Genomic DNA, 20747 nt, shown 5'->3' on the forward strand with positions numbered 1-20747 from the left:
GAAACAATAAACCAAATAAAAAACTCAATGGAAAGCATCACCAAAAGACTAGACCACTTGGAAGACAGAATATTTTGAAGACATAATATTTAATCTTGAAAATAAAGTTGCCCAAACAGAGAAGATGGTAAGAAATCATGAACAGAATCTACAAGAACTGTGGGACATCATGAAAAGACCAAATTTAAGAATTATTGGGATTGAGGAAGGCACAGAGATACAAACCAAAGGAATGAACAACCTATTCAATGAAATAATAGCAGAAAATTTCCCAAACCTGAAGAATGAAATGGAAATTCAAATAATACAAGAGGCTTACAGAACACCAAATGCACAAAATCACAACAGGTCCATACCAAGGCACATTATAACGAAAATGCCTAACATTCAAAATAAAGATAGTATTTTGAAGGCCACGAGAGAAAAGCATCAGATTACACATAGGGGGAGACCAATATGGATAACAGCAGACTTCTCAACCAGACTCTAAAAGCTAGAAGGGCCTGGACCAACATATTTCAAGCTCTGAAAGAACATGGTTGCCAACCAAGAATCCTATACCCAGCAAAACTTACCTTCAGACTTGAAATTGAAATAAAATCCTTCCATGATAAACAAAAGTTAAAAGAATTTACAAATAGAAAGCCTGCACTACAGAATGTTCTCAACAAAATATTCCATGAGGAGGAAATGAAAAACAACAATGGAGGTCAGCAAAGGGAGGAACTACCTTAGAGAAAAACCACTCAAAGGAGAAACCAATCCAACTTAAAAGCCAAATATAAGCCAAATGACTGGGAATACAAATCATATCTCAATAATAACCCAGAATGTTAATGGCCTAAATTCATCAATCAAAAGACATAGACTGGCAGAATGGATTAAAAAGAAAGACCCAATAATATGCTGCCTGCAAGAGACTCATCTCATAGAAAAAGACATCCACAGACTAAAGGTGAAAGGATGGGAAAAAACCTACCACGCACATGGACTCAGTAAAAAAGTGGGGCTTTCCATCCTTTTATCAGGTAAAGTGAACTTCAAGCCAAAGTTAGTCAGAAGGGATAAAGAAGGACATTTCATACTGCTTAAGGGAACCATAAATCAGGAAGACATAATGATAGTAAATATTTACACCCCAAACAATGGTGCATCCCTGTACATCAAACAATCCTTCTCAATTTCAGGAATCAAATAGACCACAACACAATAATTCTGGGTGACTTTAATGCACCGCTGTCACCATTAGATAGATCTTCCAAACAAAAACCAACCAAAGAAACCATAGAACTATAACACAATCAATAACCTAGACTTAATAGACATATATAGAATATTCCATCCATCAACGAGCGGATTCACTTTCTTCACAGCAGCACATGGAACCTTCTCGAAAATAGACCATATGTTATGCCACAAAGCAGCCCTTAGGAAATGCAAAAAAATAGAGATACTGCCTTGTGTTCTATCAGATCATAATGGACTGAGAATAGAAATCAATGACAAAATAAAAAACACAAATTACTCCAACACCTGGAGACTAAATAATATGCTATTGAATGAAACATGGATAACAGAAAAAACATCAGGGAGGAGATAAAAAAATTCTTAGAGGTCAATGAGAATGACGATACAATATATCAAAATCTCTGGGACACTATGAAAGCGGTATGAAGAGGAAAATTCATTGCATGGAGTGCATTCCAGAAAAGAATGAAAAGTCAACAACTAAATGACCTAACATTACAGCTCAAAACCCTGGAAAAAGAAGAACAGAATAACAGCAAAAGTAGTAGAAGACAGGAAATAATTAAAATCAGAGCTGAAAACAATGAAATTGAAACAAAAGAAACAATTCAAAAAATTGACAAAACAAAAAATTGGTTCTTTGAGAAAGTAAACAAAATAGACAAACCCTTAGCCACACTAACAAAGAGAAGGAGAGAGAAAACTCAAATGACTAAAATTCGTGATGAAAAAGGAAATATCATGACAGACACCACTAAGATACAGGACATAATGAGAAGCTACTTTGAAAATCTGTATTCCAACAAAATAGAAACTACTGAAGACTTTGACAAATTTCTAGAGATATATGCTCCTCCCAAACTGAACCAGGAGGACATACACAATTTAAACATATCAATATCAACCAATGAAATAGAAGAAGCCATTAAAAACCTACCATCCAGGCAGAATTAATATTGTCAAAATGGCCATACTACCAAAAGTGCTATACAGATTCAGTGTAATTCCAATTAAAATCCCATTGACGTACCTTACAGAAATAGAGCAAGTAATCATGAAATTCATCTGGAAGAATAAGAAACCCAGAATAGCTAAAGCAATCCTTGGCAGAAAGAGTGAAGCAGGGAGTATTGCAATACCAGATCTTCAACTCTACTACAAAGCAATAGTAACAAAAACGGCATGGTATTGGCACCAAAATAGACAGGTAGATCAATGGTACAGAATAGAGGACACGGACACAAACCCAAATAAATACAATTTTCTCATACTAGACAAAGGGGCCAAAAATATGCAATGGAGAAAAGATAAGCCTCTTCAACAAATGGTGCTGGGAAAACTGGAAAACCATATGCAACAGAATGAATTTAAACCCCTATCTCTCACCCTGCACAAAAATCAACTCACAATGGATCAAGGATCTCGGAATCAGACCAGAGACCCTGCATCTTATAGAAGAAAAAGTAGGTCCAAATCTTCAACTTGTTGGCTTAGGATCAGACTTCCTTAACAGGACTCCCATAGCACAAGAACTAAAAGCAAGAATCAATAACTGGGACAGATTCAAACTAAATAGCTTTCTCTCAGCAAAGGAAACTATCTGCAATGCGAAGGGAGAGCCTACAGAGTGGGAGAATATCTTTGCCACTCATACTTCAGATAGAGCACCAATTTCCAGAATATATAAAGAACTCAAAAAAGTCTACACCAAGAATACAAATAACCCAATCAACAAATGGGCTAAGGAAATGAACAGACACTTCACAGAAGATCTGCAAACGATCAACAAACATATGAAAAAATGTTCACCATCTTTAGTAATAAGAGAAATGCAAATCAAAACCACCCTAAGATTCCATCTCACCCCAATTAGAATGGCAATTATCAAGAATACAAGCAACAATAGGTGTTGGCGAGGATGTGGGGAAAAAGGTACACTTATACACTGTTGGTGGGGTTGCAAATTAGCGCAGCCACTCTGGAAAGCAGTGTGGAGATTCCTTAGAAAACTTGGAATGGAACCACCATTTGACCCAGCTATCCCACTCCTTGGCCTATACCAAAAGGACTTAAAATCAGCGTACTACAGAGATACAGCCACATCAATGTTCATAGCTGCTCAATTCACAATAGCCAGACTGTGGAAGCAACCTAGATGTTCTTCAATTGATGAATGGATAAAGAAACTGTGGTATATATATATACAATGGAATATTACTCAGCTATAAAGAATAATAAAATTATGGCATTTGCAGGCAAATGGATGAAATTAGAGAACATCATGTTAAGTGAGATAAGCCAATCTCAAAAATCCAAAGGACAAATGATCTCACTGATAAGCGGATGATGACACATAATGGGGGGTGGAAGGGGTGCAAGAATGGATGAAGGAGGGACTGTATAGTGGGAAAAGAGGGGTGGGAGGGGTGGGGGGAAGGAAAAAAATAACAGAATGATTCAAGCATCATCACCCTATGTAAATGTATGATTACGCAAATGGTATGCTGTTACTCCATGTACAAACAGAAACAACATGTATCCCATTTGTTTACAATAAAATAAATTTTAAAAAAAGATATTTCATGTTTATAAATTGTAAGGAAAACTAATGTCAACACTCCCCAGAGCAATCCATAGGATTCAGTGCAATCTACAAAAATCCCATCTGCCTTTTTTTGCAGAAATTGACAAGGTGAAACTAAAATTTAAGGGAAATACAAGGGACCCATACCAGCCAAAAGAAGGATACAACTTACAACTCAAAGTCTCACACATTTCATTTCAAACTTACTATACAGCTGTGATAATCAAGTAATAGAATAAAGATAGTTATGTAGCTCAATGGAATAGAATTGATGATATATGAATAGACCTATTTATTTATGGTTAATTGATTTTCCACAAGGGTACCTACACTATTCATTAGGGAAAAAATTGACTTTTCAATAATAGTGCTATTTTGTGACAACTGGATATTCACACACGCAAAAAAATGAAGTTGGACTCCTATCTCCTACATCACGTACTAAAATCGACTCAAAGTACATCACTGACATAAATGTAAAAGCTAAAACTATAAAACTCTTAAAGCACAGGGGTAATTCTGTGATCTTAGATTAGACAACAAATTCTTAGCTATGACATCAATACCACAAGAAACAAAAGATAAAATAAATTGGATTTCTTCAAAATATAAAACCTTTATGTTTCAAAGGACTAAAAAGTGAACAGATAATACACAAAATAGAAGAAAATATCTGTAAGTTATATACCCAATAAGATTCTTGTATCCAGGATACATTGAAAAAAAACATGACATAAAAAACATTGACATAAAAAACATGGTCCAATTTTTAAAAATAGACCAAGGATTTGAACGAGTATTTCTCCAAAGGGATAGGACAATGGCCAATAAGCACATGAAAAGACATCTTTAGTCATGCAGTAAATGCAAAACAAAGTTATAATGAGATACTACTTTACACTCACTAGGATGGATATATTCAAAAAGAGAATTACAAGTGTTGATGAGAATGTGGAGAAGTTGGAACCTGCATGCAATGCAGTGGGAATGTGCAGCTACTTTGAAAAAGTGTGGTCATTTCTCAAAAATTAAACATAGAGTTCACACATGACCCAGGAATTCCACTTCTAGTGATTCACTCAAGAGAAATGCCAAGGCTAGGCATGGTGGCACATGCCTGAAATTCCAGTGACTCAGGAGGCTGAGGCAGGAGGATCGCAAGTTCAAGGTCAGTCTCAGCAATTTAGAGAGGGCCTAAACAACCTAGCAAGACCCTGTCTCAAAATTAAAAATTACAAAAGGGCTGGGAATAAGGCTCAGTGGCTAAGTGTCCCTGGGTTCAACCCCTAGTACGAAAAAAGAGAGAGAAAAATGACGAATACATTTACACAAATACTTTCACATGGATATGCATTAGCCAAAAAGTAGAAATAACTCAAATGTCCATTAACCAATGAACTTATAAACAAAAGATAGCATATCCACGCAGTGCTATATTATTTGGATTAAAGTAGTGATTCATGCTACAACATAGATGAACCTTAAAAATATTAAGCTAAGTGAAAGAAACCACACACAAAACATCACATATTTCATTTATATGAAATTTCCAGACTATACACATCCATAGAGGCAGAGATTTAGCTACTGGTGATGTTTGCAATATCTTTAAATATACTAAAACTCATTGAATTGAATGTTATAGTATGTGAATTATTTCTGTGTCAACTTTGTGTCACTGTGACCAAAATACTTGAAAAGAACAACTTAGAAGCAGAAAGTTTATTAGGGGCACACAGTTTCAAACGTTCAGTATGTAGTCAGTAACTCCACTTCTCTGGGCCCAAAGTGAGGCAGAACATCGTGGTGGAAGGGCAGCAGCAATAGAAGCACAGAGAGGGCAAGCAGGAAGATGAAACCTTCCAGGGTACGCTTCCAGGGACCAACTTCCTCCAGCCATGTCCCACCTGCCTAGCGTTACTACCCAATTAGTCCATCCAAACTTGGATGGACAGATTAAGTTACAGCTCTCATAAACTAAGCACTTCAACTCTGAATATTCCTGCATTAAAACAGGAGCTCTGGAGGGACACCTCTTACCCAAACCATTAAAATATCTCAATTTTAAAAAGAAAGAAATATTTGCATTCAAAACAAAAGCTTTCCAGGATGCTTGAAGAAAAGGAAAAAGACTAAAGAAAATGCAATTTATAGCCAGTTGTGGTGGTACACACCTGTAATCCCAGTGTCTGGGAAGGCTGAGGCAGGAGGATCATGAGTTCAAAGCCAGCCTCAGCATAAGCAAGGCATAAGCAACTGAGTGAGACCCTGTCTCTAAATAAAATACAAAATAGGGCTAGGGATGTGGCTCATGATTGAGTGCCCCTGAGTTCAATTCCAGTACCCACTCCCCCAAAAAAGAAAAAGAAAATGCAATTTGTTTTCCAAATGCCCTAAAAAAGAGATCAAATACAATAGTTGAAGATAGAAGATTGTAAGTACAATGTACATCTCTCAGCAATAGGAAAATGTTTTGAAAGATGCATTGTTGAGGTACTTCTATCATTATGTGGACATCAGACTTACACAGACCTACGTGGCATAGGTTAATCTCTCAACATGGCCTCTTGATACAATCAAGAGAAGCTGCAAGATGAGATACAGGAGACTGCTGCTGCTGAACACAGCATGCTGTTCTGCAGTAAACTTTTTTAATAAGTGCACTCTAAAATAATGATAAAAAAGAATAGCATGGTCTATATACATAAACCAGTGATACAGTCATTTATTAGCCTCTAGTGTTATGTACTATATATAATCTTATTGCTGAACTTCGTGTTTCTACTAGAGTATTATTGAATGGAAACACACGGAGAGAAATAAAGAAAAGGGAAGCTCACAAACTATAGACACCAGTTCAAATTTTATTGTATACAAAAATATATTATAATGTGGAAAGCATATTACTATTTTCAACTATATATAATTAATTACAAATATTTTCATAAAAGCACTTTAAATTACAAGAAAGCTATGTTTTAAGAGAAAAATACATTAGCATAGATGACCGGTTCTAATATGCTGGAGGCAGACCAACAAAGTCAGTTTCACTGTCTAAATTGCCCAGAGGTGGGCCCAAGGGCTAATTTTAAGGTGAGTCTAAGAATGGCCTGGTGGTGGGTGAGCTCTCATCTCTGTCACCTCTGGCAGCAGATTCTAGTAGCTGATTGTGCCAAGTCCTCAGAGCTTTCTGAAGCTTCTCTCTTGTTTAAAAAAAAAAAAAAAGGACCTGGAACTCCTTGTTTCACATACCTATAAACAGGAGATAAAGAAGTTTAGCCACTCATAGACGTTCACGATTCCTGTGCTTAACCACATCACACAGTCTCAGACAGGCATCAAAGCACCAACTTAATGGCAGGCTTCCCACGTAATGTGTCTGATTAACTGGAATGACTGGGCGGCTAACTGCAATTTCCATGAGGTAGGCAGGCTTGTTCCATAGGTCTAATACAAATTGTGCTGCAGTTACAATAATCTCTTGTCAAAACAGGCCTAGGTGTTCTGATGTAGGGTGCGGCAGCAGGTAGGAAAAGGGGCAATAAAATCATCAAGTAAATAGAAGTGATGCAAAGGCCTTCTACCTATGTTTACATCTTTCTGAAAGAGTGTTAAGAGCAGAGCTATTGTTAAACGGCCAGTTTGGCATTTTAATTTTTCAGATTTTACTTGGTTATTTAGCAGAGTACAGCACAGAATTCTTCTTATGGACAATTCACCCTTTCACCGAAAAATGAAGGAGCTAAGACAAATTCCATCCTGGAGGCTGGAACTGATCCTCCTGGTCTTATAATATTGTCCTTCTTAAGTAGGATGTGTGGATAGATGGTAAGGATCCTTCCTCTAGACCCTACCACCACCACTGTAGGTCATGATCTAATCTTCAGTTGCCAACAACTTTGGTCACACAAATTGGGTTACCATTAGTATGATTCCAAAATGGGAAACAAGTACTGTATCCTTAATCCAGGTTATTGGGTATGGGTCCCCCTGCCAAGACAATTCTCTCCTTGGTACCTAAGTCTTAAAAGTCAGACCTCACCAAGTTCCTGGATCTAACCTGGGAAAATTAGCCAGAGGGTTCCCTGGGATAGAAACCCTCTGGTTTGCTGGTTTAATGCTATGTGATCCATCAGCTCTCCTTCTCTAAGAAACCTGACAAGTCATCAGGATGGTAAAGCTCCAGTCTAGCTTACTCTCTATTTCCGAAACAAGTCACCATTGTTTGCTGGTGACCTGTTCTCACAGTTTGGAAAGGAATGTGGTCTACTTTAATACAAGCTTATCCTCAGAATTTCTTTCCAAGCCACTAGGGTCCTATTTCTAAACCTAAAGAAGCCTTATGATGTAACCTCATGCCCCACAGCAAACTGGTTGACATTACAGCACTTTATCAGAGGTGTTGGCTAGTTTTCTGTTTGATTTTTTTTTTAATACCAGACATGTACTTACTTGCTAATGTTCTGTCAAGATCAGCAATAAAGTCTTCGAGCTCTTTTGTGTCACCTAATTTGGCTATAAAACAGGAGAGAACGTTCAGTTTACCCATCAAAGACAGCTGATGACCCCACATGGGGTTTTCCAGGATTATGCGATGGATTACTTCCATTTTATATCTATCTTCAGAGACTTTACTGAAGCGTGTCCTGTACCAGTCCTGAGTGTCTGCTCCAGTGTTTAGTTTCAGAAAGCTCAGAAACCAGTCCTAAAGACTAGCCTCAAAGTTTCCTTTGTAGTCCATCACAGCGCTCTCCCTTCACCCCACCCTGTACCCTCCTAACCTGGAAGAAAACTCTCCCTTTGTTGTCTTAAAAAGTTTGGAGGAAAATGAGGGAGAGAAGGAAAAACAAATGTTTTGACTTTTTGCTTGTTAAGGATCAAAAACAGTCAGTAAGCAGGCTGGGGATATAGCTCGGTTGGTAGAGTGCTTGCCTCTCAAGCATAAGACCCTGGGTTCAAATCCCCAGCACCGCAAAAAAAAAAAAAAAAAAAAAAAGTAAGCATGGTGCTGTGCCCAATGGAGCCCCACATTCTGTAATTCCTGCAGCTCCCACCTTCTGCCACATTCTTGCTTCTCCTATCACTCCAGGGCAATACTGAGGCCCTCAGAGCCCCCTCCAGCATGAAATGAATGAAGAACTACACTGCTCCTCCTCCCAGTGGCCCAGGGAAGGAGACGTGAGGCTGCTGGGCCCAGGCAGCCTCGTCCTATGGTGGCACCAACATAAGGTAACAGTCTTCTAGATTCGGTTCTCTCTGTAGCCTGAGATGTATATTTTCTCCGTATATTTTACTTTTTTCTGCAGAGTTTATCGTTGGTGACTTCCCTGAAATTCATTACTGGGTGTTTTTATTATTCATCCCCCACTGGCTACAAATGGCTTATTGTTCTTAACTTTTCAAGTTCATTTACCACTAAGGTTCCCCCTTCCCAGCTTTAAACCCTATCTGTAGAGGATCAGGTAGCAAAATCTGGACACTATTTAAGCTACTTTCTAGACTGCTCTGTCTCTAAATTCCACAAATCCATTGTAGACAGAGAGCTGAACCGTGGCTGAATCCCCAGCGGCTGCTAGGGTTGCGGTGTTGAGAAGTGAATTTTAAAAATATCTCTTTCAGAAAAGAGAGAAGTTCTGTCAATGCCAGATTGAGAAAAAGTGATGGAATCTTCATATTTCTTTTAAAATATGTTCCATTTTTATTACATTCTGTAACTATTTTCAGCAAGCCTAAGTTTCCTTAGTGGGGGGAAGAAAACTTCTTTTGTTTTCAAAAGGGCGCTTGTCCAATACAACAGAACATTCAGCTCTCCAGTTGGAGACACTCTGTCAGTTCCAAAAATTAAGAAACTGCTCATGCATCTTTAAAAACTTTTTAGGTCTATTAATATCACAGGAGAGACAGGCTAGAGCTGCTATTTTGAATCACGTCAGATCACTGCTTGTCTCATAATGATGACACCATTTAATTACTAAATTGGTAATGTGAAAGCTTTGGTTAAATAGTTAATACAATAAAAAAGAATCCTTTCTGCAAAGTTAAACTGCTGATTTTTAAGTTCTAGAATCAACTAGTCTGAGAGGAGATCCGGGAGAAGCACTATCATTTGACAGCCTTGTTTACAATGAGAAAGAAGAGTCTGGAAACTATAAGTTGTCTTTTCCCCATGAATGCAGGTTTTCTACCCCAAATTATCTGCTTTTATCCCCACACAGATCAAAACCCTGAGGAATAACAAATTCCAATTCACACTCTACCATCACTGACATTAGTATTATCTATTTGTTTTTCACATTTGGAAAAGATTGGTTCAAATCAAGAGGAAAAGAGACAGATTGGGAAGGGGAGGAGAATTTCAAAAGCAGGAAAGCTCATGCTCCAACTAATGAGCTTACCTTTCCGAGGAGCAACAGTGGTTGAGAGCAGAGCTGGGGTCGCATCTGTTGGAGAATTCAGCTTTTCATCACTGAAGCTGAAGCTATTCCTATAAAGTGAATCTGCACCTTCCAGAAAAGAAAACATACTCATTAGAAATAGTACTCAACTGTAGACTTACCAGTCTGTTAACTACTCATAACCAACAGTTAAGCTCCAAAAGCCTAGAGTAAAGAGAAAGCCGGTGGGTTTTCAGATTTTACATTTACTCCCTAAATGATTTGGGGCACCAGTGTGTATCTGTGTGTGTGTGTGTGTGTGTGTGTGTGTGTGTGTTTGTTTCCAGTCAAACACATCAAAGTGTGAAGGGATCAGTAGGACCAGACCTTGGCCAACACACAAGGGCCTCCTGACCAGGTGTCAGATCCAGTGGTCAAGCCAGTGCTTGGCTGATGGAGGTGCGGGTTGGTTTGAGATGTTAGAAATAAGGAATCATCTTCTGCTCTCTGAACCCCCTAAAAATACAAAGTTGGACCCTATGCCATAATAATCCTCCCCACTGCTCATGAGAGTCTTTGTCATAGATTTCCCCAAGATTTTGCATTCTGGGAACAAGGTAGAGTCAAAGGTAAAGGCTGTCTCTTCCTGTGAAACTGACCAAATTATGTTGTTATATAGCGGGCATGTACAAACATGTAACAACAAACTCTACTACTAGGTTAATTATAATGCACTATAGTAATTTAAAAAAAAAAAGAAGAAAAGGTTTCTGTTCCTGGTGGTCTATCTACTACAGACATGCAAGGGATTTCATCGATCCTTCTATTCTTATACCCCTAAAGACCAGCATGACAGCAAGGCAAGGACCCAGAAGCAGGGCTGGACTGCAGAAGGACCCAAAGCAGCTTAGCTACAGAGCACTCAAGTACCCTTGAGCAAAGCAGTATTGCTGAGCCTTGGTTTACCTACCAATAAAATAGAAAAGTGGGCTAAATAATCATTAAAGTCCCTCCTTGCTCTGAAGTTCTAAGATTCTACCTCTCTGAGTCCTGCCAAGGTGGAGGAAATCAAACACGGCCACCCAGCTGTGGGGTAGTGATAGAGAAAGGGAACAGCACGAAGTCAAAGGGCTCAAAGAGCGGAAGCAGGATGTGGCTGCTGAGGTGGCAGTGGAACAGCCTTTCTGGGTAAAAGAGCACACAAAGCCAGCCAAGTTGGTAGCAGACATGAGCTCTGGAAAGCTCTTCAGGTGAGTGAGGGCAGCTGAATAATGAGGGTCTCGTCTCGCAGGCCCCTACAGCTTCTTGGGATTCCTTCACTTGCAGCCAGGTCCCTCCAGCTCAGGAGGAGGTAAAAACATCTTGTTTTTTGGTTCCTTTAACTAAAATATGAACTTGACTACATTAAAAAGGATATCCCAGTTTAAAAGAATCAGATTTCAGAAAGAGGTTTCTAGTTCCAAGAGAATTCAGCTTTAGTCCTAAAAGGCTGCTACACCTTCCCAGGTGTGTGGCTCCCTCTCCTCCCACCTTCTCCCAGTCCCAGGTGCCATCTTGTCTTCTTTCTGGCCTACATGCCCATCTAGTTCACTTTTCTAAACATGCCCAGAATATTCTTGTGACCAATGCTCACAATCTTTTCTTCCTTCCAGGGGTCAAGCCTGGGTGACCTAAAAGGACCACAATTAATTTTCAGGGCTTTGATGATGAACACCTACTGAGATTCAAACACCCAACCTTATACCTACATTTGCCCCCAAAACTACTAAATGCTGGTCCTTTGAAAAGAAGCTGCATGATCAACTAAGTTATAGAAACACCAAGTACCCTTGGATGTTCCCACTTTTAACATGCCTGAGATTTGTCTCAAGATAAAGAAGTCAGTTTGGCCTTATTCCCAAGTGCACTTGACAAGGGGACATTCTTCTGTGGCCCCCCTCATAATATTTCTCAGGACACTGGTACTCTCTGGAACTTAACTTGAGAAGCCCGTCAGCATGGTTTGTCAGCTGAGGTCACCTCTCGAGCAATCCTGTGCACACAGGAAAGTAGTGTGCCAACTTTGGACCTATGGGGGAGCATTGCTGCCTACGACTCTGCAATAACCAGGGGAATTACCTCAGAAATAGCCTAAGAAACTTGTGGGGAGGAGAAAAGGTAAGATTTAGGCACAAGAAAACTAGAGAGGGTCCCAGAGTCAGGTCACAAACCAGAAGGAAGGTTCTGAAAGACATCAAGCACATCATCCCTGCCCTTGGGCAAAGTTCCAGCTCCAAGACTTACTGGCCCAGAGCTCAGAGGGCACCTCTCTGGTCTCTATCTCCCAGAACAGCTGGCATTTGGGAGCCAATTTTTATCGCCACATCTCACCCCACCGCACCCCACCCCACATGCACCAAAGGCTACTCCTCTGACTTTGAAATTCACCTCTGTTAGATCCAAAATATCCAGCAATTTTATACCACCATATACTCAAAATTTGGGGGTAAGAGAAAAATATCACTTTTTTTTTTTCCTTCCAGACAAGTAGAACAAACATTAGCAAAGGTCTGTAGAAGGAATAAATCTCAACATGGAAAAGGACATGGTAAAAGAGGATGGTAGGGGAAATGGGTATGCAAGTTGCATGCATTGGTATATGCCTGTAATCCCAGAGACTCCGGAGACTGAGATAGGAGGATCACACGTTTGAGGCCAGCCTCAGCAACTTAGGGAAAATCTATCTCAAAATAAAAAAATAAAAAGGGTTGCAGATGTAGCTCAGTGGTAAAGTGACCCTGGGTTTAATCACCAGTATCATAAAAAAGAAAGAAAGGAAAGAAAGGAAGGAAGGAAGGAAAGGTGAATGGATGGGTGAGAAGGGAGGGAGGAAAAAAATCCAGTGAGGATTTGGGAAAAGTTCAAGTAACCCAAAGTAACCCAGTTGGCTTGGGAAACTGCAGAAAGAGCCATAACCTCAGAGGAATGCCCTAGCTTGCCTTTGCTCCTTTAGAACCTGGTCCACCTGCTAAATGCCTTGATCAAACAGTTTCCTCAAAGTCAGAAAATATAGACACTTCCTGACTTTTACTTGACTGATAAATCAGTCACAAGCTAAACTACTATAATGGTCAGAAGTTGGCTCTTATTCTTAATGAACTCATGCTACACCTGCAACAAGGGAGAAAGAGAGAAAAAATACTAGTTACAGTACACACACACACACACACACACACACACACACACATATACATACACACAGGTAGGGGCATGCCATTTTAACACAAGCTGGCCTCCCCTCTCTCTGCCCCTGCCACCATCACCACCACCACCACACACACACACACACACACACACACACACGCACACACACACACACAGTTTCACAACTCATGGGCTCACTGACACATCACAATTCTGCTCTCTTTCCATATCCTTACCAATCTGGACTGACCTAACTCCAGATTCTGAGATTTTCGACCTTCACCCATCAAGAGGAAATGAAGGCCCAGCATTCTTGAATCAAAACTGCATCTAAATGGCACCTAGGGCAATAGTCTACACCTGCCAGTCATAAAAAAATTAAAAGATCAACCCCAAGAGCCCCAAAGCTATGCCACCACAGAAAGGTCTCAGAGCACAGAGGCCATGGGAAAGGCAGTAATAGGCCAGGTGCCCTGAGAATGATGCCTCCAGTTTTAATGATTGTATTCTAAAGTTCCTAGCAAAATGGAGAATACCAAGCCCAAAGAGAAAAGGTCCTCATAAGGAAGAAAAATAAAATCAAAATTCTGGACCTTGCCTCCTGCTCTTTTTTAGATGGTAGCAAAATTCTTAAGTTTCTCTTCAGAAGTGCCCAAGAACAAACCCCTATACAGAGGGACCTCAAACCCTAGATCTCTCTTTATCCTTCACCCAATAAAACTTCTTCCCATGAATTTTTATTAAACACCTGTAATGAAGGGAATCTCCTGGTAGTTGTGGTAAGCAAGCCCTGACTCCCATTCCCTGGGACTCTATTCCTTGCAAAACAACAACCAGTTAGTCTGATAAAATGACAGCAATGTGTCCCTGGCTGATAGCATATTCATGTATTATTGCCCCACCCAGGTATATTAGTAGGGGCTCCAGGGACTCACAGTAGGATGATTTGGGGAAACTGGGCAGGTTATAAGGCTCAATATTTGAGGGGCTATAAGATCTACTTCAATCTGCTCTGAAGCTTTCAATCATCTTCACCCCCAACTGGAAACATCCTTGCCATGTTCTCTTAGTGCACGGAAGTCAGGGAACCTCGAATTCCTGGGCTGAGTTTTCTAAGACAGCATCAAAAGAAATAAAAGCATATTAAATATACAACCATCTAACTTTAGGTACACCAACAGAGCTTAAGAAACTCCAGGCAAAACAGAGACTTGTTTAAAAGGTAGATGTGTTTTTTTTAGTTGGGGGGGAGTGCAGCAGAGAGAAAGGTAATTTAGGGTTAGCACTGACATGTGCTACTCTAGAGGGAAGTAAAACCACAGACAGTAAACCTTGCCCAGAGCTCCTGTAAATATAGAACAATCCCACACGTTTACAGCAAGCAAACTATAGTAATTAACTGAGAAAAAGAAAGCCTTGGATCTGTTTCCCTTCTCCCACAGGGAATGGCAGGGACAGGGTGGGGGTGGGGACTCTCCTCCCCAAAATCTAGAGTCTGACAGCCTCACTACAGTGGGATGCAATAAGAAAGAGCGCCTATTCTCAATTTCACCACCAAGGCCAGAGTAAGATCTGTCACTCACCCAGAATTCCTAACAGTACCAGACATCCAGAGAGTTCCTACCTGACCTTATCCACTCGGGGTTTCAATAAGCCCAGGTTCTAGTCTCAGTGGCTTCTAAATCACATCAACTGATATGCTGTTATGCTGGTCCCCTAGGACCTAAAAGGTGCCCTCTCCTAGGGTCAGACCAGAATGTATAGACAAAGACATGCAGATTTGGTACATCTTGCTCATGCTGAAGAAGCCAGTTCCTCATTCCCAAAAACGGTCTATGATATCATCATAGCCTCATACACACAGTAGACCACAGACCTTCCCTATTAAGTACCCAAACACTTCCCCTGCTCAAAAGAAAAAGACAAAATGCCAAAATGTCAAGGACGAAAGTTCATACCATCTTTTAAGGTTTAGGCTAATGTTGTAAACTTTTTATAAAGTCAGGCAATAGCATAAATTAACAAACATACTGGTTAAAATGTGGACTATAATGAGTGAAATTTTCATTCAACATGGTGGAGAAATCATGCTATCATGATTTTAAAAATACTAAAAATATATATTCTTAAAAATAAATTCAAACCAAAGATATTCACAATTTCTAAAGCAACTCTAAGGGTCAAAGTTTGAAAAATCCTGCCCTGGCTCCCATCTGAATTGCCCTTTTACTGCTAAAGTTAAAAGTTGCCCTAGTAAAGTATATGACATATGTTGGGATACAAATCTGTGGGAAAGATACTATCCTGTTTTAACCAACTACCGTTTGAATCCCATCCCTAATGTGAAGTTATTTTGTAATCTTATTTTGGCCTCTTCATGTCTTAAGAGGGCTCCCTGAATGTGGGAACAGGAAAGAGTATTTCCTCATTAAATATCTACTTTTCTTTCCTAAGTAACTTACTTCTTTGGGTGGAAGGAGTGTTTATTTTTCTCCTGTGGATGAAAGCAATCTAAATTTTTTTATGAGAAAAAGAAGTGCTCTTCAAAAAAACAGGAATCCTGTTTTGATCTGCTTTGTACCTTTGTTGCCCCCTCTGAGAAACAGTTGTAAAAGGTAGAGGACAAACCAAGATAACACTGGTTATGAGTTCAAAGATAACATTTTCTTGCAAGACACTGGTTCCAATGAATCTGATCTGTATGAAATAGGCTAGTATGTGCATTTAAGTGGGTTTTTTTAAGCACTGAAGCAGGCAAGTATTTTTCTTAAAAAAAAAAAGAGATCATTAATAGCAAGAGCTAATAAATAATTATCAGAACAATGATAGTAAGGGCTTGGTAAAACTGAGCTGCTGTAACTCTCATTACCCTGGTTGTCTCTCTCTGGAGAGCTCATTTTCAGTAGGCTCTACTTCTCTCCCAAATTTTCTTCCACAGAAAAACATCAAACAGACAAATGAGCATAACAAATGTCTGTGCTCAATTCTTGGCAGCAATTAAAATACACACATTATGCTTCCTTAAGAAATTACTATTTAGATACACACAACTCCTGCCAAGCCTATTTCTAACTAGTCTAGTGGGGAACAAACTACACATTTATAGCAAAGATGAATGTCATTTGAGCCTTCTTTAGACCCTTCCCATTACTTCTCTAACCACCAAACTAAGGGTTAGGTTAACAGTTAACAATAAAAGCAGAAAGGAAAATACACACATATACCTTAAGAAAAACTACAAGTTCTATCCCAAGTATCTCCCCCCCAAACTGTTAAGAATGTGTGTCCAGTTCATTCTCTGAGACCCCTGAAAACACATCGAGATCTGAAATCCCACACATCGAGATCTGAAATCCCACCCAGTGAAAAGTAAGCTTAGCCATGATGGACAAGCTCATGCCATATTCTAGCAGAATGAGACTGTGGCTTAAAAAGGAGCTGTTCTTTGCCACAGAACGGTAGTGACAAGACTGTCCCAGCTTGCTTTCCCATGGTGGAAAGAATTCATATTTGATGAAGAACTTGCTCCATGCCCCAGTAAGATAGAGACAAGTATAAGCTTGACCATAGAGATTGAGACAATTCAAAAATTTTATGACTTCCCTTTGACATTGAAAATGAGCAGTCAGGTCATTAGCAATAAAAACCAAAAATTCTGAGGGAAAATTAAGAGCACACTCTTCCATCCCCTTTCTACTCAAAAGTTACAGCTTGCTCTAACCCTCTGGCAGGGCTGCCAAGGAAACTGGAACTCAGATTTCTGACTCAGACCCCAACCACGGTGATAAGGATCCATATCCCTGGTCAGGACAATAGCTCAAGAGCAAGTACCTGTGCTGAATCTTTTGCCTAGTAACAAGGAAGAGCTTCAGATTTCAAAACAGAGAATCATAAGGCCATTCCTTTTACACTCAGAATCAAGGGCAACAAAGGTAGTGGCATTCAAGCTCGCAACCCATCTAGGGATTAAAGGTTCAAGAATAAACAGAAGAATTCTAAATTCATTTTGAAAAACAATAAAGTAATCCAGGATTTGAAAATCAACAATTGTGTAATATTAAAAAGTTGCCAAATTTGCTGACATCCAAACAGATATCCATTTGAATTCCTGGGGGGGGGGGGGGGAGCTGTCTCTTTTCTTTAAAGATCATACAGGACAAACAGGTCCTGAGGTAGACCCCATTGTAAGAAAGGTCACCCGGAATCACCTCCGTGTCATCTACTCTCTAGCTCTCCCTCCAGGTTGGGTGATGGACCTGCCTGAAAGAAGAGGGACACCCTTGTACTTGAACACTGCAGTGCCAGGGATTCTTTCAAAACTGCTTAAGATGGAGCAACAAGTCTGGGAGCGCGAGGCCAGAAGAAAGGGCATGAAGTTATTTCAAAAATTCCAAGAACAGCAGCTTAGGAAATCTTTTCTGGTTTCACAAATGTTTCAGTACTGTGTCCTCCCATGTCCTCACCCCAACCACCTCCCACCAACACTACCATTCAGGTGGCTCTTGTTCCACATACTCTAAAAAGTTATAACTTAGAAGGGACAGAAATGAAAAGGAGGGGATAGGAGGGGAAACTGTGGAAAGGCCTGGCTCCAGTCCCGGGAGTCCTGCCTAACTGTGACAGGTCAAGTTGCATAAACCCAGAGGCTCCTAACACACCTGCAGGCAGTAGGTAAACTAGCATGTCCGCCAAGAGCCTTCGGGGGACTACCTTCACTGGTCCCACCAAGGCTGGGCTTACAGCCCTGGAGACTCAACTCTCCAGGCCTCCTGGAGCTTTAAGTCTCGGTTTCCCGACCCCATGTCTCTGTTTACAGATAAACAAACTGAGGTCAGAGCCCAAGTAGGCCTGAGCCATGAGGTCACGGGGCATTGTCCTGGGGGGGGGGGGGTGTCACACTTACTCTCTGAGTCGCTGAAGCCGCTGCTGTCACTAACGCTGGCGCTACTGCGCCTCTTCATATGCTCCAGGTGCTCCTCGTAGTGGAAGTGGCGCTCATGGAAGGGCGACGTGAAGTCAGCCAGCACCGCGTCAAACTCGCACAACGCGTCGGTCAGGTCCGCGGCTGCCGCGGAGTCCAAGGCCGGAGCTGCGGGCAGGGACGGTGGGCTCAGCTGAGGGGGTTGCAGGCGGTTCTCTCTTGCCAGGGGCAGGAGGGGCCGCCACCACTCCGGAAGATAACTAACATTTACTGCGCTTTTCCCAGGTGACATTCACGCAGTTCTTTGAATCCTCAACCACCCTCCAGAGTGCCTTCAGTTATCCAGCCCGTTGCACAGATAAGGAAACTGAGCCTCCACCCGCGAAGCTGAAAGCCTAAGGTCCTCTAGCTCATCGACCCAGTCACGTTCTTTCCCACGCGCTGGCGGGTGCTTGTCCCTACGCTCGCTCCACGGGGGCGCGTGCGAATCTGGTGGCGGTGGGAAGACTGAGTCAGGAGGTGCCCGTTACGAGTCGGGCTCGGATCCCTAGTCCTGCGCCGGCAGCGAAGCAGCATCCGCCAGCGCGCGGTTACCAGTGGGTCGGGTCCAGCCGATGAGAAAGGAAGGGAGCCGAGGGCACAAGGACCACATGGGACGCCTCTTCTCTCGCCCACCCCCACCCCCTGCTGGGCTTTGAGGGGACTCCAGGACCCCACGCTCACCTGCGGCCGCCGCGGGGCTGCCCTGAGCTGCGGGCGGCTTCATGGGGCAGCTGGGCTCTGCAAGGCGCGCGCGGCGGAGGTCCTGCGAAGTGCCGGTCGGGCACTGTGCCCACCCTCGCGCTGAGGTCGGAGCTGCTACGCGGTTCGCCTTGCGCCCTGCCTCTCCCTTGGTCCGGCGCCGCTCCCAGCCCAGCCCGAGTCCGCTCGCTCCAGCTCCCGCCGCCGCCAGCCCCGCTGTCTTATAGCCCCGGGCGGAGGCGGGGCGGGGCGGGGCGAGGCCGCGGAAGCCGGGGCCGCAGGGTCTGTCCCGCCGACCTCGGGGACGCCCAGTCTCCGAAGCACCGCCCTCGCCACGCGCCCGCCTGTGAACCGCAATGACGAATTGTCGCCGGAACCCGGGTTACAGCCCCAAATATTTACCCTGCGCTTTCCCCACGCACCCTGACAACCAGACCACGGCAGTCTTTGGAGTCACTGGAGCGCCTAAGAGTTTACGCCAAGACTGGAGCGCCACTGCTTCCCGCCGTCTGCCACAACCTCCCCGAGCCTCAAGTTTCCTCATCTGTGAAACGGACCTGGAAATGCAGTCTCTCCGCCTCGCTGCAAAAAAATATCAGGGAGCTCATGACATGAGAGGCTCAGTCGGGTGTCGGAACGGTTGGGAGGCGAGAAGACAAGTAGGAGGAGTTCTTAACTGCTGCCATCTCAGAGAGCAGGGACCTGAACTGCAGTCCCGCCAAACCCGGCCTTACTCCGAGAGGGTTGGTTTATTGAGGGAAAAAATTACAGTGTAAAGGCAGAGTGAACGCGGTGCCTCGCAGTGTCCACACAAATGAGCCATCCTGCTCGATGGCCTGGCAAGGGACCGTGCTGCTCCCAAAACGGCAAACACCATAGAAGTTGTGCTGGCCAATATGGTAGACACTTGCCACGGAGAGCTATTTAAAAATAAATCAAGGATCTGGGGATTTGTTCCGTGGCAGAACGCTTGCACAGCATGCTGGGAGGCCCTGGATGCTGAGGCCCTGTGTTCAAGTTCCAGTACTTCAATTTTTAAATAATTACATAAAAATAAAGATTAAAATTGAATAAAGTGAAGATTTCAGTCTCAGTTGCATTAGATACATTTCAAGTGCCATTCAATAGCCATTGGTGCAGAAAGTTTTGTTGGACAGCGTTCCTAGGGTCTCTGGTCTGAGGGAAGAGAGGCATCGTATCCGAGTTCTGCAGGACCTTCTAGATGCCAGTACTTGTCATGCACTAGTCCTAGCCCCTGGTTTGCAGGTGAGAAAACCAAGGGACAGACAAGCTACAGAAGTTTGCCAGTCTCTTAGTGACAGAAAGGCAGGTCTGTCTGGTTTCAGACCCACTTTCAGTTTAACCACACCCTCCCTCCCTCCCTCCCTCCACAGTGGGAAGCTCTGCTGGTGTATAAGTTGGAGAACTGAGCATCCAGGAGGAGGCTCCAAGTAGGAAATCAGAGTAACCTAGGTCCTTGAAGCAACAGGTAAGGCACCTACTTCTTTCATTTTATTGTTTTCTTCCTCCTTTCCCCATTCCCCTTCCCTGTAAATCTATTTTTTTCTCCCTATTACCCCTTCCTTTTTCTCTTGACTTGCTCATGACACCCACTGGTAATGCCCAGAGCTAACAGAGTAACAGCCAGTCTGGAAGCTGCCAAAAGAGCTGCCACTTAGAAGTCCTGGATTGACTA

General features: G+C 42.2%; 1 protein-coding gene across 1 annotated transcript; it reads right to left on the minus strand.

The window, feature by feature from the left end:
* Window positions 1-6676: 6676 nt before the first annotated feature.
* On the minus strand, window positions 6677-19272 carry Rgcc (regulator of cell cycle). Its single transcript, XM_047554135.1, has 5 exons — window positions 19034-19272; window positions 18293-18478; window positions 10228-10335; window positions 8285-8347; window positions 6677-7084 (listed from the first exon to the last, which is right to left on the minus strand). The coding sequence occupies exons 1-5, from the start codon at window positions 19074-19076 to the stop codon at window positions 7077-7079; spliced, it is 408 nt and encodes a 135-aa protein (XP_047410091.1). The 5' UTR covers window positions 19077-19272; the 3' UTR covers window positions 6677-7076.
* Between the last annotated feature and the right edge of the window lie 1475 nt (window positions 19273-20747).

The sequence above is a fragment of the Sciurus carolinensis genome, chromosome 5 (genome assembly GCF_902686445.1).
Source record: "Sciurus carolinensis chromosome 5, mSciCar1.2, whole genome shotgun sequence".
Lineage (NCBI taxonomy): Eukaryota > Metazoa > Chordata > Mammalia > Rodentia > Sciuridae > Sciurus > Sciurus carolinensis.